This window comes from Salmo trutta, unplaced genomic scaffold (assembly GCF_901001165.1).
Source record: "Salmo trutta unplaced genomic scaffold, fSalTru1.1, whole genome shotgun sequence".
Classification (NCBI taxonomy): domain Eukaryota; kingdom Metazoa; phylum Chordata; class Actinopteri; order Salmoniformes; family Salmonidae; genus Salmo; species Salmo trutta.
This window is the reverse complement of record NW_021822469.1, coordinates 346,975-365,196: the sequence shown is the minus strand read 5'-3', so window position 1 is coordinate 365,196 and position 18,222 is coordinate 346,975. Positions and strand designations below refer to the sequence as shown.

Below are 18,222 nucleotides of genomic sequence, written 5' to 3'. Positions count from 1 at the left end.
TGGTATGTTACTGTGCTGGTATGTTTCTATGCTGGTATGTTACTGTGCTGGTATGTTTCTATGCTGGTATGTAACTATGCTGGTATGTTTCTATGTTGGTATGTTTCTATGCTGGTATGTAACTATGCTGGTATGTTTCTATGTTGGTATGTTACTGTGCTGGTATGTTTCTATGCTGGTATGTAACTATGCTGGTTGGTTACTATGCTGGTATGTAACTATGCTGGTATGTAACTATGCTGGTATGTAACTCTGCTGGTATGTTGCTATGTTGGTTGGTTACTGTGCTGGTATGTTACTATGCTGGTATGTTACTGTGCTGGTATGTTTCTATGCTGGTATGTTACTGTGCTGGTATGTTTCTATGCTGGTATGTAACTATGCTGGTATGTAACTATGTTGGTATGTTTCTATGCTGGTATGTAACTATGCTGGTATGTTTCTATGTTGGTATGTTACTGTGCTGGTGTGTTACTGTGCTGGTATGTTTCTATGCTGGTATGTAACTATGCTGGTTGGTTACTATGCTGGTATGTAACTATGCTGGTATGTAACTATGCTGGTATTTAACTCTGCTGGTATGTTGCTATGTTGGTTGGTTACTGTGCTGGTATGTTACTATGCTGGTATGTTACTGTGCTGGTATGTTTCTATGCTGGTATGTTACTGTGCTGGTATGTTTCTATGCTGGTATGTAACTATGCTGGTATGTAACTATGTTGGTATGTTTCTATGCTGGTATGTAACTATGCTGGTATGTTTCTATGTTGGTATGTTACTGTGCTGGTGTGTTACTGTGCTGGTATGTTTCTATGCTGGTATGTAACTATGCTGGTTGGTTACTATGCTGGTATGTTACTATGCTGGTTGGTTACTATGCTGGTATGTAACTATGCTGGTATGTTACTATGCTGGTTGGTTATGTTAGTATTAACTAATAAAATCCTTTATTTGACCAGTTTGTCCACTTGAGGTCAAAATACCTATTTTTCAAGGAAGACCTGGTCACTATACACTGTGCTAGACAATACTGTGTTTTGCTGTTTCCACACACACATAGAAATGTTGTGACCCACCTAATGCAGCATCCTTACTGACTAGATGGGTTTCCCAAATTGGAACGATGGGTTTTCTAGTTTCTGCGGTGTGCCTGTCCTCAGACCTAAGTCCCCTGCTACCTGGTGAAGTCAGGTCCCTTCTCAACTAGCAACAGCTCTCCCCCCTCCTCCCTCCACACACCACTCTATCTTTAGCCCGGGCCCAAACCAAAAACAAGTTTACAAACATTAATTGACTCTGGCCGTAGCCTGTATGTTAACCTTATTCATCTTGGCCAGTCTATAGGTTCAGTGTACACGCAGGGCTCTCTGTGGAGAACTAAAGCTTCTTTATGGTGACTGGCTCAAGAGAAACCACAGCCGGATGACCACGACTGCTACACTGCATTCTTTCACTGGGCCTAGATCTGCTCATGGAGCTGCACCACAGGGCCTAGGCCTGCTCATTGAGCTGCACCACAGGGCCTAGGCCTGCTCACAGAGTTGCACCAGTCGTGCACACAGAGCTTTGGTCTGGGAGAATTTGAGCTGCACCACAGGGTCTAGTCCTACTCACAGAGCTGCACCACAGAGCCTAGTACTGTTAGTCTTGAACCAGAGCTTGAAAAACTGGAGCTCCATTGATTTGATGGCTCTGTGGCAGTTTCCACCAATATGTTTTCTAGCTAAATGATAAATGTGTATCTTTGTTTTCCCTTCAGGTCAATCAGGGCGGTGACCTCTTCAGAAAACACTGTGATAGTCGCTGTAGTAAAAAGGTATGTTTCCCTCTGCTCCCTCCTCTCTTTATGTCCTGATAGTCTCCATCTATATACCAGTCACTATGATCATAGTCTACATCTATATACCAGTCACTATGATCATAGTCTCATCTATATACCAGTCACTATGATCATAGTCTCATTTATATACCAGTCACTATGACCATAATCTCATCTATATACCAGTCACTATGACCATAGTCTCATCTAAATACCAGTCACTATGAGTGTAGTCTCATCTATATACCAGTCACTGTGAGTGTATTCTCCATCTATATACCAGTCACTATGAGTGTAGTCTCATCTATATACCAGTCACTATGATCATAGTCTCATCTATATACCAGTCACTATGAGTGTAGTCTCCATCTATATACCAGTCACTATGAGTGTAGTCTCCATCTATATACCAGTCAGTATGAGTGTAGTCTCCATCTATATACCAGTCACTATGAGTGTAGTCTCATCTATATACCAGTCACTATGAGTGTAGGTTCATCTATATACCAGTCACTATGATCATAGACTCATCTATATACCAGTCACTGTGAGTGTAGTCTCCATCTATATACCAGTCACTATGAGTGTAGTCTCCATCTATATACCAGTCAGTATGAGTGTAGTCTCCATCTATATACCAGTCACTATGAGTGTAGTCTCATCTATATACCAGTCACTATAAGTGTAGTCTCCATCTATATACCAGGCACTATGAGTGTAGTCTCATCTATATACCAGTCACTGTGAGTGTAGTCTCCATCTATATACCAGTCACTGTGAGTGTAGTCTCCATCTATATACCAGTCACTGTGAGTGTAGTCTCATCTATATACCAGTCACTATGAGTGTAGTCTCATCTATATACCAGTCACTATGATCATAGTCTCATCTATATACCAGTCACTATGAGTGTAGTCTCCATCTATATACCAGTCACTATGAGTGTAGTCTCATCTATATACCAGTCACTATGAGTGTAGTCTCCATCTATATACCAGTCACTATGATCATAGTCTCATCTATATACCAGTCACTATGAGTGTAGTCTCCATCTATATACCAGTCACTATGAGTGTAGTCTCATCTATATACCAGTCACTGTGAGTGTTGTCTCCATCTATATACCAGTCACTATGAGTGTAGTCTCATCTATATACCAGTCACTGTGAGTGTAGTCTCCATCTATATACCAGTCACTATGAGTGTAGTCTCATCTATATACCAGTCACTGTGAGTGTAGTCTCCATCTATATACCAGTCACTATGAGTGTAGTCTCATCTATATACCAGTCACTATGATCATAGTCTCATCTATATACCAGTCAGTATGAGTGTAGTCTCCATCTATATATCAGTCACTATGAGTGTAGTCTCATCTATATACCAGTCACTATGATCATAGTCTCATCTATATACCAGTCACTATGAGTGTAGTCTCCATCTATATACCAGTCACTGTGAGTGTAGTCTCCATCTATATACCAGTCACTATGAGTGTAGTCTCATCTATATACCAGTCACTATGATCATAGTCTCATCTATATACCAGTCACTATGATCATAGTCTCATCTATATACCAGTCACTATGAGTGTAGTCTCCATCTATATACCAGTCACTATGAGTGTTGTCTCCATCTATATACCAGTCACTATGAGTGTAGTCTCATCTATATACCAGTCACTGTGAGTGTAGTCTTCATCTATATACCAGTCACTATGAGTGTAGTCTCCATCTATACACCAGTCACTATGATCATAGTCTTATCTATATACCAGTCACTATGAGTGTAGTCTGCATCTATATACCAGTCACTATGATCATAGTCTCCATCTATATACCAGTCACTATGATCATAGTCTCATCTATATACCAGTCACTGTGAGTGTAGTCTCCATCTATATACCAGTCACTATGAGTGTAGTCTCATCTATATACCAGTCACTATGATCATAGTCTCATCTATATACCAGTCACTATGAGTGTAGTCTTCATCTATATACCAGTCACTATGAGTGTAGTCTCCATCTATGTACCAGTCACTATGATCATAGTCTCATCTATATACCAGTCACTGTGAGTGTAGTCTCCATCTATATACCAGTCACTGTGAGTGTTGTCTCCATCTATATACCAATCACTATGAGTGTAGTCTCATCTATATACCAGTCACTATGATCATAGTCTCATCTATATACCAGTCACTATGATCATAGTCTCATCTATATACCAGTCACTATGATCATAGTCTCATCTATATACCAGTCACTATGAGTGTAGTCTCATCTATATACCAGTCACTATGAGTGTAGTCTCCATCTATATACCAGTCACTATGAGTGTAGTCTCCATCTATATACCAGTCACTATGATCATAGTCTCCATCTATATACCAGTCACTATGAGTGTAGTCTCATCTATATACCAGTCACTGTGAGTGTAGTCTCCATCTATATACCAGTCACTATGAGTGTAGTCTTCATCTATATACCAGTCACTATGATCATAGTCTTATCTATATACCAGTCACTATGAGTGTAGTCTCCATCTATATACCAGTCACTATGATCATAGTCTCATCTATATACCAGTCACTATGAGTGTAGTCTCCATCTATATACCAGTCACTATGATCATAGTCTCATCTATATACCAGTCACTATGAGTGTAGTCTCCATCTATATACCAGTCACTTTGATCATAGTCTCATCTATATACCAGTCACTATGAGTGTAGTCTCCATCTATATACCAGTCACTATGATCATAGTCTCCATCTATGTACCAGTCACTATGATCATAGTATCATCTATATACCAGTCACTGTGAGTGTAGTCTCCATCTATATACCAGTCACTATGAGTGTAGTCTCCATCTATATACCAGTCACTATGATCATAGCCTCATCTATATACCAGTCACTATGAGTGTAGTCTCCATCTATATACCAGTCAGTATGAGTGTAGTCTCATCTATATACCAGTCACTATGACCATAGTCTCATCTATATACCAGTCACTATGATCATAATCTCATCTATATACCAGTCACTATGAGTGTAGTCTCCATCTATATACCAGTCACTATGAGTGTAGTCTCATCTATATACCAGCCAGTATTGATGCAGTACAGAGAGTTGTCTGGAACATGTCATATCTGTCCACACAGAACTTCTGTTCCAGAGAAGTTTTGTTGCTACATTTTTATCTGAATGGTTTTGTTGATCGTTTTGGTTTTTGCTGTTGTAGGCCAGACAGAGAGGAGGCCTCGGTGATGCCCCTTATCAATGCTGGCTTTAACAGGGTGAGTGAAACACACACACACACACACACACACACACAGTCATCCCCCCACCACAACACACACAGTCATCCCCCCACCACACACACAGTCATCCCCCCACCACACACACAGTCATCCCCCACCACACACACAGTCATCCCTCACAACCCACCACACACAGTCATCCCCCCACCACACACACAGTCATCCCCCCACCACACACACAGTCATCCCCCACCACACACACAGTCATCCCTCACAACCCACCACACACAGTCATCCCCCCACCACACACACAGTCATCCCCACCACACACACAGTCATCCCCCACCACACACACAGTCATCCCCCCACCACACACACAGTCATCCCCCACAACCCACCACACACAGTCATCCCCCCACCACACACACACAGTCATCCCCCACCACACACACACAGTCATCCCCCCACCACACACATACAGTCATCCCCCCACCACACACAGTCATCCCCCCCACCACACACACAGTCATCCCCCCACCACACACACACACACACACTCACACACCAACAAACACACACCAACAAACACACACAGTCATCCCCCCACCACACACACACAGTCATCCCCACACCACACACAGTCATCCCTCCACCACACACACAGTCATCCCTCCACCACACACACAGTCATCCCCCCCACCACACACAGTCATCCCCCCACCACACACAGCCATCCCTCTACCACACACACAGTCATCCCTCCACCACACACACAGTCATCCCCCCACCACACACACAGTCATCCCCCACAACCCACCACACACAGTCATCCCCCACCACACACACAGTCATCCCCCCACCACACACACAGTCATCCCCCACCACACACACAGTCATCCCCCACCACACACAGTCATCCCCCACCACACACAGTCATCCCCCACCACACACACAGTCATCCCCCACAACCCACCACACACAGTCATCCCTCTACCACACACACAGTCATCCCCCACCACACACAGTCATCCCCCACCACACACACAGTCATCCCCCACAACCCACCACACACAGTCATCCCCCACCACACACAGTCATCCCCCACCACACACACAGTCATCCCCCACAACCCACCACACACAGTCATCCCCCACCACACACACAGTCATCCCCCACCACACACAGTCATCCCCCACCACACAGAGTCATCCCCCACCACACACACAGTCATCCCCCCCACCACACACAGTCATCCCCCACCACACACACACAGTCATCCCTCCACCACACACACAGTCATCCCCACCACACACAGTCATCCCCCCACCACACACAGTCATCCCCCACCACACACAGTCATCCCCCCACCACACACACAGTCATCCCCCACAACCCACCACACACAGTCATCCTCCACCACACACACAGTCATCCCCCACCACACACAGTCATCCCCCACCACACACAGTCATCCCCCACACACACACAGTCATCCCCCCCACCACACACAGTCATCCCCCACCACACACACACAGTCATCCCTCCACCACACACACAGTCATCCCCCACCACACACAGTCATCCCCCCACCACACACAGTCATCCCTCTACCACACACACAGTCATCCCTCCACCACACACACAGTCATCCCCCCACCACACACACAGTCATCCCCCCCACCACACACACAGTCATCCCCCACCACACACAGTCATCCCCCACCACACACACAGTCATCCCCCACCACACACACAGTCATCCCCCACAACCCACCACACACAGTCATCCCCCACCACACACACAGTCATCCCCCACCACACACAGTCATCCCCCCCACCACACACACAGTCATCCCTCCACCACACACAGCCATCCCCCCACCACACACACAGTCATCCCCCCACCACACACACAGTCATCCCACACCACACACAGTCATCCCCCACCACACACACAGTCATCCCCCATCACACACACAGTCATCCCCCCACCACACACACAGTCATCCCCCCACCACACACACAGTCATCCCTCCACCACACACAGTCATCCCTCCACCACACACACAGTTATCCCCCCACCACACACACAGTCATCCCCCCACCACACACACAGTCATCCCCCACCACAAATCAAATCAAATCAAATCAAATTTATTTATATAGCCCTTCGTACATCAGCTGAAATCTCAAAGTGCTGTACAGAAACCCAGCCTAAAACCCCAAACAGCAAGCAATGCATGTGAAAGAAGCACGGTGGCTGGGAAAAACTCCCTAGGAAAAACTCCTGAGAAAGGCCAAAAACCTAGGAAGAAACCTAGAGAGGAACCAGGCTATGAGGGGTGGCCAGTCCTCTTCTGGCTGTGCCGGGTGGATATTATAACAGAACATGGTCAAGATGTTAAAATGTTCGTAAATGACCAGCATGGTCAAATAATAATAATCATAGTAATTGTCGAGGGTGCAACAAGCACGTCCGGTGAACAGGTCAGGGTTCCGTAGCCGCAGGCAGAACAGTTGAAACTGGAGCAGCAGCATGGCCAGGTGGACTGGGGACAGCAAGGAGTCATCATGCCAGGTAGTCCTGAGGCATGGTCCTAGGGCTCAGGTCCTCCGAGAGAAAGAAAGAAAGAGAGAAAGAGAGAATTAGAGAGAGCATATTTACATTCACACAGGACACCGGATAAGACAAGAGAATACTCCAGATGTAACAGACTGACCCTAGCCCCCCGACACATAAACTACTGCAGCATAAATACTGGAGGCTGAGACAGGAGGGATCAGAAGACACTGTGGCCCCATCCGATGATACCCCCGGACAGGGCCAAACAGGCAGGATATAACCCCACCCACTTTGCCAAAGCACAGCCCCCACACCACTAGAGGGATATCTACAACCACCAACTTACCGTCCGAAGACAAGGCCGAGTATAGCCCACAAAGATCTCCGCCACGGCACAACCCAAGGGGGGGGGCGCCAACCCAGACAGGAAGACCACGTCAGTGGCTCAACCTACTCAAGTGACGCACCCCTCCCATGGACGGCATGGAAGAACACCAGTAAGTCAGTGACTCAGCCCCTGTAAAAGGGTTAGAGGCAGAGAATCCCAGTGGGAAGAGGGGAACCGACAAGGCAGAGACAGCAAGGGCGGTTCGTTGCTCCAGCCTTTCCGTTCACCTTCACACTCCTGGGCCAGACTATACTTGATCATAGGACCTACTGAAGAGATAAGTCTTCAGTAAAGACTTAAAGGTTGAGACTGAGTCTGCGTCTCTCACATGGGTAGGCAGACCATTCCATAAAAATGGAGCTCTATAGGAGAAAGCCCTACCTCCAGCCGTTTGCTTAGAAATTCTAGGGACAATTAGGAGGCCTGCGTCTTGTGACCGTAGCGTACGTGTAGGTATGTACGGCAGGACCAAATCGGAAAGATAGGTAGGAGCAAGCCCATGTAATGCTTTGTAGGTTAGCAGTAAAACCTTGAAATCAGCCCTTGCCTTAACAGGAAGCCAGTGTAGGGAGGCTAGCACTGGAGTAATATGATCAAATTTTTTGGTTCTAGTCAGGATTCTAGCAGCCGTATTTAGCACTAACTGAAGTTTGTTTAGTGCTTTATCCGGGTAGCCGGAAAGTAGAGCATTGCAGTAGTCGAGCCTAGAAGTCATCCCCCCACCACACACAGTCATCCCCCACCACACACAGTCATCCCCCACCACACACAGTCATCCCCCCACCACACACAGTCATCCCCCACCACACACAGTCATCCCCCACCACACACAGTCATCCCCCACCACACACAGTCATCCCCCACCACACACAGTCATCCCCCCACCACACACACAGTCATCCCCCACCACGCACAGTCATCCCCCACCACACACACAGTCATCCCCCCACCACACACAGTCATCCCCCACCACACACAGTCATCCCCCACCACACACAGTCATCCCCCACCACACACAGTCATCCCCCACCACACACAGTCATCCCCCCACCACACACAGTCATCCCCTACCACACACAGTCATCCCCCACCACACACAGTCATCCCCCACCATACACAGTCATCCCCCCATCACACACAGTCATCCCCCACCATACACAGTCATCCCCCACCACACACAGTCATCCCCCACCACACACACAGTCATCCCCCACCATACACAGTCATCCCCCACCACACACAGTCATCCCCCACACACACACAGTCATCCCCCCACCATACACAGTCATCCCCCACCACACACAGTCATCCCCCACCACACCTCAACGTGGATCTGACTGTACCTTACTCCAGTTCCCACTAGCAGCTAATGGCTGTGTAAACACTCAATCCAGGTCACAGCTAACATTAATCAAGATAACAAGGGTCTGTGTCCCAAAATGGCAGACTATTCCCTATGCTCCTTGGTCATAAGAAGTGCACTACATAGGGAATAGGCTGCCATTTGGGGTGTAACCTACTGCAGGGTACTTTGTGTTCTGTGTCCTCTCAGACCTGATGGTGAATAAGACAAGCCTACTGCAGGGTACTTTGTGTTCTGTGTCCTCTCAGACCTGATGGTGAATAAGACAAGCCTACTGCAGGGTACTTTGTGTTCTGTGTCCTCTCAGACCTGATGGTGAATAAGACAAGCCTACTGCAGGGTACTTTGTGTTCTGTGTCCTCTCAGACCTGATGGTGAATAAGACAAGCCTACTGCAGGGTACTTTGTGTTCTGTGTCCTCTCAGACCTGATGGTGAATACATTGGACTACTCATGAGAAGGACCTAAAGACAAATATGACAACGTCTGAGGGGTTTTGAGTTTGTCACTAATGACATAGCTAAGGAATTATAGTACACTATGTCACTGACATAACAGAAAGTGGTTGGCAGTATGTCATTATGACGTCTTCTCAACAACATGATGCCCGCTTGGATGAAATGTCTTTGTTTAACATCAAAACACCTACTCTAAGACAGTGTGTCTACTGTACATTAATGAGTAGGTAGAAGTCACTCCTAACCACTGATACTGGCTCAGATTATTCTGTCACCCAATAATGGCTATAGTTAGGATTGGGAGGTATTGTAATCTGACCCGAGATCTGTGGTTAAGATTTAAGGGTCACTTCTAGATGAAACGTGTGAAAGTAAACAAAGACACATAAACCCATGTTCAGGTTGGGTGATCCCTGTTTAACCCCTGACCTTTGATCCTAGTAGAGATACACTGTGTGTGTTCTAAATGCCTGGTCTATAGTAGTGCACTATATAGGGAATAGGGCTCTGGTCTTTAGTAGTGCACTATATAGGGAATAGGGCTCTAGTCTATAGTAATAGGGCTCTGGTCTATTACATTTTACATTTTAGTCATTTAGCAGACGCTCTTATCCAGAGCGACTTACATTAGTGAATACATACATTTCATACATTTCATTTCATACATTTTTTTGGTTTTTGTAATGGCCCCCCGTGGGAATCGAACCCACAACCCTGGCGTTGCACACACCATGCTGGCGTTGCAAACACCATGCTCTACCAACTGAGCCACAGGGAAGACCTATAGTAGCACCACTATATAGGGAATAGGGCTCTGGTCTATAGTAGTACCACTATATAGGGAATAGGGCTCTGGTCTATAGTAGTGCACTATATAGGGAATAGGGTCCTGGTCTATAGTGGTACCACTATATAGGGAATAGGGCCCTGGTCTATAGTAGTACCACTATATAGGGAATAGGGCTCTGGTCTATAGTAGTACCACTATATAGGGAATAGGGTCCTGGTCTATAGTGGTACCACTATATAGGGAATAGGGCCCTGGTCTATAGTAGTACCACTATATAGGGAATAGGGCTCTGGTCTATAGTAGTACCACTATATAGGGAATAGGGTCCTGGTCTATAGTGGTACCACTATATAGGGAATAGGGCTCTGGTCTATAGTAGTACCACTATATAGGGAATAGGGTCCTGGTCTATAGTAGTACCACTATATAGGGAATAGGGCTCTGGTCTATAGTAGTACCACTATATAGGGAATAGGGTCCTGGTCTATAGTGGTACCACTATATAGGGAATAGGGCTCTGGTCTATAGTAGTACCACTATATAGGGAATAGGGTCCTGGTCTATAGTGGTACCACTATATAGGGAATAGGGCTCTGATCTATAGTAGTACCACTATATAGGGAATAGGGTCCTGGTCTATAGTGGTGCCACTATATAGGGAATAGGGCTCTGATCTATAGTAGTACCACTATATAGGGAATAGGGTCCTGGTCTATAGTGGTGCCACTATATAGGGAATAGGGCTCTGGTCTATAGTAGTACCACTATATAGGGAATAGGGCTCTGGTCTATAGTAGTACCACTATATAGGGAATAGGGTCCTGGTCTATAGTGGTACCACTATATAGGGAATAGGGCTCTGATCTATAGTAGTACCACTATATAGGGAATAGGGCTCTGGTCTATAGTGGTACCACTATATAGGGAATAGAGCTCTGGTCTATAGTAGTACCACTATATAGGGAATAGGGTCCTGGTCTATAGTGGTACCACTATATAGGGAATAGGGCTCTGGTCTATAGTAGTACCACTATATAGGGAATAGGGCTCTGGTCTATAGCAGTACCACTATATAGGGAATAGGGCTCTGGTCTATAGTAGTACCACTATATAGAGAATAGGGCTCTAGTCTATAGTAGTACCACTATATAGGGAATAGGGCCCTGGTCTATAGTAGTACACTATATAGGGAATAGGGCTCTGGTCTATAGTAGTGCACTATATAGGGAATAGGGCTCTGGTCTATAGTAGTACCACTATATAGGGAATAGGGGCTCTGGTCTATAGTAGTCAGGATAGGGCCCTGGTCTATAGTAGTACACTATAAGGGAATAGGGCCCTGGTCTATAGTAGTACCACTATATAGGGAATAGGGCCCTGGTCTATAGTAGTACCACTATATAGGGAATAGGGCTCTGGTCTATAGTAGTACCACTATATAGGGAATAGGGCTCTGGTCTATAGTAGTACCACTATATAGGGAATAGGGTCCTGGTCTATAGTAGTACCACTATATAGGGATAGGGCTCTGGTCTATAGTAGTACCACTATATAGGGAATAGGGCTCTGGTCTATAGTAGTACCACTATATAGGGAATAGGACTCTGGTCTATAGTAGTACCACTATATAGGGAATAGGGCTCTGGTCTATAGTAGTACCACTATATAGGGAATAGGGCTCTGGTCTATAGTAGTACCACTATATAGGGAATAGGGCTCTGGTCTATAGTAGCACCACTATATAGGGAATAGGGCTCTGGTCTATAGTAGCTAACCACTATATAGGGAATAGGGCTCTGGTCTATAGTAGTACCACTATATAGGGAATAGGGCTCTGGTCTATAGTAGTACCACTATATAGGGAATAGGGCTCTGGTCTATAGTAGTACCACTATATAGGGAATAGGGCTCTGGTCTATAGTAGTACCACTATATAGGGAATAGGGCTCTGGTCTATAGTAGTACCACTATATAGGGAATAGGGCTCTGGTCTATAGTAGTACCACTATATAGGGAATAGGGCTCTGGTCTATAGTAGTACCACTATATAGGGAATAGGGTCCTGGTCTATAGTGGTACCACTATATAGGGAATAGGGTCCTGGTCTATAGTGGTACCACTATATAGGGAATAGGGTCCTGGTCTATAGTGGTACCACTATATAGGGAATAGGGTCCTGGTCTATAGTGGTACCACTATATAGGGAATAGGGTCCTGGTCTATAGTGGTGCACTATGAAGGGACTAGGGTGACATTTTTGAAGCAGCTTGTATTAACCCCTGACCTTTGACACAGCACCCTATTCCCTATGGGCCCTGGTCAAAAAGTAGTGCACTATTGGGATGCAGACGGATAAACACTGTGTTTAACCTCTGACCTCTAACTCTATAGAGATATGTGGAGAACGCTAACATGATGGCCTGTTACAATGAGCTGCTCCAGCTGGAGCATGGAGAAGTTCTGGCACAGTTCAAACTGAGGTGAGACACACACACACAAACACACAATCACACACACACACAATCACATACACACACGTGCAGAAATAAGGGCACAGTTCAAACTGAGGTGAATATTTAAGGCATAGTTTGGGATTTTGGCAATGAGGCCCTTTATCGACTTCCCCAGAGTCAGATTAACTCGCGGATACCATTTTTATGTTGCTGCGAGCAGTTTGGCGGAAGTTGCTAACTAGCGTTAGCGCAATGACTGGAAGTCTATGGGAACAGCTAGCATTGCCAAAATCCCCAACTATCCATTTACCAGCTAAGGGCTGGGGAGGCAGAGGGGCCTGACAGACAACTACATAGGTCATGGTAAACAGTTAGTTTCAGCCTTAGTTCTTCAAGGGAACACAGTGAGACAGTTCACATAATATGCAAGCATCTCATCTATCTGAGCGGTGTCTCACCAAGCATCTCTTCTATCTGAGCGGTGTCTCACCAAGCATCTCATCTGTCTGAGTGGTGTCTCACCAAGCATCTCATCTATCTGAGCGGTGTCTCACCAAGCATCTCATTTATCTGAGTGGTGTCTCACCAAGCATCTCATCTATCTGAGTGGTGTCTCACCAAGCATCTCATCTATCTGAGCGGTGTCTCACCAAGTATCTCCTCTATCTGAGCGGTGTCTCACCAAGCATCTCTTCTATCTGAGCGGTGTCTCACCAAGTATCTCCTCTATCTGAGCGGTGTCTCACCAAGTATCTCATCTATCTGAGCGGTGTCTCACCAAGTATCTCCTCTATCTGAGCGGTGTCTCACCAAGCATCTCATCTATCTGAGCGGTGTCTCACCAAGTATCTCCTCTATCTGAGCGGTGTCTCACCAAGTATCTCCTCTATCTGAGCGGTGTCTCACCAAGTATCTCATCTATCTGAGCGGTGTCTCACCAAGTATCTCCTCTATCTGAGCGGTGTCTCACCAAGCATCTCATCTATCTGAGCGGTGTCTCACCAAGCATCTCATCTATCTGAGCGGTGTCTCACCAAGTATCTCCTCTATCTGAGCGGTGTCTCACCAAGTATCTCATCTATCTGAGCGGTGTCTCACCAAGTATCTCCTCTATCTGAGCGGTGTCTCACCAAGCATCTCATCTATCTGAGTGGTGTCTCACCAAGCATCTCATCTATCTGAGCGGTGTCTCACCAAGTATCTCCTCTATCTGAGCGGTGTCTCACCAAGTATCTCATCTATCTGAGCGGTGTCTCACCAAGTATCTCCTCTATCTGAGCGGTGTATCCAAAGTATAACCAGCTCATAGAGACGATACATATCCGTAGCTGTGTTGTGTGATGTATTGTTGTCTCTACCTTCTTCCCCTTTGTGCTGTTGTCTGTTAGCCCAGTAATGTTTGTACCATGTTTTGTGCTGCTGCCATGTTGTGTTGCTACCATGTTATTGTTATGTTGTGTTGCTACCATGCTGTGTTGTCATGTGTTGCTGCCTTGCTATGTCGTTGTGTTAGGTGTCTCTGTATGTAGTGTTGTGTTGTCTCTTGTTGTGATGTGTGTTTTGTCCTATATTTATATTGTATTTATTTTTTATTTTGAATCCCAGGCCTTTTGCCTTTTGGTAGGCCTTTTGCCTTTTGGTAGGCTGTCATTGTAAATAAGAATTTGTTCTTAACTGACTTGCCTAGTTAAATAAAGGTTAAATAAAAAATAAAAATAAATACATCCACTCAATGCTGCCCCCAAATCCTGTAATGATGGTGGAGTGTGATTAAAAAAGTAGAATGTTCTTTCTACAGCTATGTACTGTACACATATCTACATTTAGCTCCTGTTCTACATTCAGAGGTGCATTTCAACTATCTCCCTCCCTCCCTATCTCTCTTCCCTCCCTCCCTCCCTATCTCTCTTCCCTCCCTCCCTCCCTATCTCTCTTCCCTACCTCCCTCCCTATCTCTCCCTCCCTCTTGCCCTCTCCCCTACTCTCCCTCTCTCGCTCCCCCCCCTCCCCCTCCCTCCCTCTCACCCTCCCTCCCCTCCCTCCCTCTCCCATCCCTCCCTCCCTCGCCCTCTCCCCTCCCTCCCCCATCTCTCCCCTCCCTCCCTCCCTCCCCCATCTCCCCCCTCGCCCTCCCTCGCTCTCCCATCTCCCCCCTCGCCCTCCCTCGCTCTCTCTCCCTCCCTCTCTCCCTCCCTCCCTCTCTCTCCCTCCCTCCCTCCCTCCCTCCCTCTCCCCTCTCCCTCCCTCCTTCCCTCCCCCCATCTCCTCCTCGTCCCCTCCCTCCCTCCCTCTCCCTCTCTCTCTCTCCCTCCCTCTCCCCTCTCTCTCTCCCTCCCTCCCTCCCTCCCTCGCCCTCTCCCCTCCCTCCCTCCCTCCCTCCCTCCTCACCCTCTCCATCCTTGCTCTCCTTCCCCCTCCCTCTCTTTCCTAGGGCGTGTAATGCTATCTTCACAGCATTAGAGCAGAGTCAGGAGGCCATAGAGATCACCAATGAGGATCAAGTCATTCAGGTGGGTTTTTGACACACAGTTTCCATTAGTTTTACTAAAGAATGGTCTGTTGTTTATTCTCAACCAAACAGTCTACAGATGGAAGCACTAAGGCAGGGGTGGCGAAACCTTTTGGCTCCAGGGCCACATTGGTATTTTCAACTTACAGGGCCAGAAAAAGGGCAGCTACAGACACCGTTACAGACACGGCAACATACACAGTTACAGACATGGCTACAGACACGGTTACAGACGTGGCCACAGACACGGTTACAGACGTGGCCACAGACACGGTTACAGACGTGGCCACAGACACAGTTACAGACACGGCAACAGACACGGTTACAGACACGGCAACAGACACGGTTACAGACACGACAACATACACAGTTACAGACACGGTCACAGACACAGCTACAGACACCGCTAGAGACACAGCTACAGGCACAGCAACAGACATCACCACAGCTACAGGCACAGCAACAGACACAGCAGCAGACACAGCAGCATACATCACCACAGCTAGAGACACTGCTACAGACACAGCTACAGACACAGCAACAGACACAGCAACATACATCACCACAGCAACAGGCACAGGTACAGACACAGCAACAGACACAGCAACATACATCACCACAGCTAGAGACACGGCTACAGACACAGCTACAGACAGAGACACAGCTAGAGGGAGAGACACAGCTACAGACAGAGATGAGAGTTACCAATGTGTTAATGGTACTACTGATTACGCTAGCTGAGCTAAGCTAACCTCACAGGACTGTGTGATGCTGTTGTGAAGAGCTATGCTAGCTGAGCTAAGCTAACCGCACAGGACTGTGTGTGATGCTGTTGTGAAGAGCTATGCTAGCTGAGCTAAGCTAACCTCACAGGACTGTGCGATGCTGTTGTGAAAAGCTATGCTAGCTGAGCTAAGCTAACCTCACAGGACTGTGTGATGCTGTTGTGAAGAGCAATGCTAGCTGAGCTAAGCTAACCTCACAGGACTGTGTGATGCTGTTGTGAAGAGCTATGCTAGCTGAGCTAAGCTAACCTCACAGGACTGTGTGATGCTGTTGTGAAGAGCTATGCTAGCTGAGCTAAGCTAACCTCACAGGACTGTGTGTGATGCTAGTGTTGTTAGACTCACAGAAAATCTCTAATGATGCCTGATTCTCAGTATGACGATGTATCTCTCCCTCCCCCCGTCTCCCCCCTCGTCTCTCCCCATCTCCCCCTCGGCTCTCTCCTCTACAGTATGTGAACCCTGCCTACGAGAGCATCATGGGTTACCAGCAAGGTGAACTAATAGGGAAGGAAATAATAGAAGTGCCTAAAAGTGAAAAGAATAAGCCTGATCTCCTTGAAACGATAAACTCCTGCATACGGAAAGGAAAGGTGAGTGTGTATCTGTTTATTTCCAACCCTATAACAGCACTATGATATCAGGTGTGTGTTGACCCCCTCAGCTCGGCCAGAAAGCCTTTTTCATGCAGTGAGATGAGACACTGGATGCTGGCTGGGTTTGTGGTGTGAGTACAGAGACAGAGAAGGTCACCGGCAGACAGAGGAACAGTAGGAAACTGCCTTTTAAACCTCAGACACCACACCAGGGGTGTCTCACATGAAACAACCTGACTGGACGCCATTTTGGTTCTCTCCTGCCCTATAAAGCGTCTGGTTATTCTTTGATATGCCTCAGGATGACCCCGGTGTTGGGGTGATTGTCTCTAGAAGTCTGGATTTACTTCTCCATTATAACATATTATAGACTACAGCCTTTGGTTTATTGGTCCTGTGTGATTCAGTTGGTAAGAGCGTGACGCCAGTAACATCAACGTTGTTGGTTCAATTCCCGTGAGGATCACATAAGGCTGCAAATAGAAGGGTATATTACTGGAAAGTTTACCAGTAAACTACCAGAATTTAGTGGATTTCATGTAATCTATCACAAGACATCTAGTGGCCCTTTGGGGTACTTCAGATTATCACAGGTGTCTGTAATTATCTTTGGCCCTCTGTGTGAATTTATCATATGTCAAATAAATGAAATAATTAAATAAGATGGTTTTAGAATGACAAAGCTGTAAAACATTATTATTTTACACACTTTTATTTATTTGTCTATTTCAACATGTATTTGTTGACACTGTGTTGGTGTCAAACTGGGGGCAGTTGTGAAGATAGTCAGTAGTTGGAAGTTTCAGAGTTCATTTAAAATAAAGCCATTGTTGATGACATTTCTTTTCTCCATTAATTACACTATTTTCTCTTGGTTTTCTCTGGTCATTCAGCTAGAAAGTCATGGACAATATAGACACAGATATAAAGAGTTATATAATACACACATAAATTGTTTAAAGTTATTCAAGTATAAATTACCAAAGCTCCGATAGATTGCCATATATTTTCTGTTAATTACAATAATTTTGGTAAATTTACCAGTAGCTTTTCTACCCTAGGTACACATATCTAAAATGTATGCGCTCACTGCACTGTGGCTCTGGTGAGAGTCTGTTAAGTAGTATATTATTATATGAAGTGAATTGTCTCTCTCTCCTGCCTTCATTATTCATCTGTTTCTTCCTCTCTCTCTCTCTTTCTCTCTCTTTCTCTCTCTCTCTCTCTCTCTTT

The 18,222-nt window shown here is 46.1% G+C and overlaps 1 protein-coding gene across 1 annotated transcript in view; it reads left to right on the top strand.

The window, feature by feature from the left end:
- Nucleotides 1–18,222, top strand: part of LOC115182358 (high affinity cAMP-specific and IBMX-insensitive 3',5'-cyclic phosphodiesterase 8A) — a gene marked incomplete in the record, with an annotated part of 151,612 nt that overhangs the window by 113,398 nt on the left and 19,992 nt on the right. Inside the window, 5 exon segments of the mRNA XM_029743977.1 lie at nt 1,760–1,816; nt 5,066–5,120; nt 13,038–13,126; nt 15,531–15,609; nt 16,846–16,986. Coding sequence (XP_029599837.1) covers nt 1,760–1,816; nt 5,066–5,120; nt 13,038–13,126; nt 15,531–15,609; nt 16,846–16,986 — 421 coding nt within the window.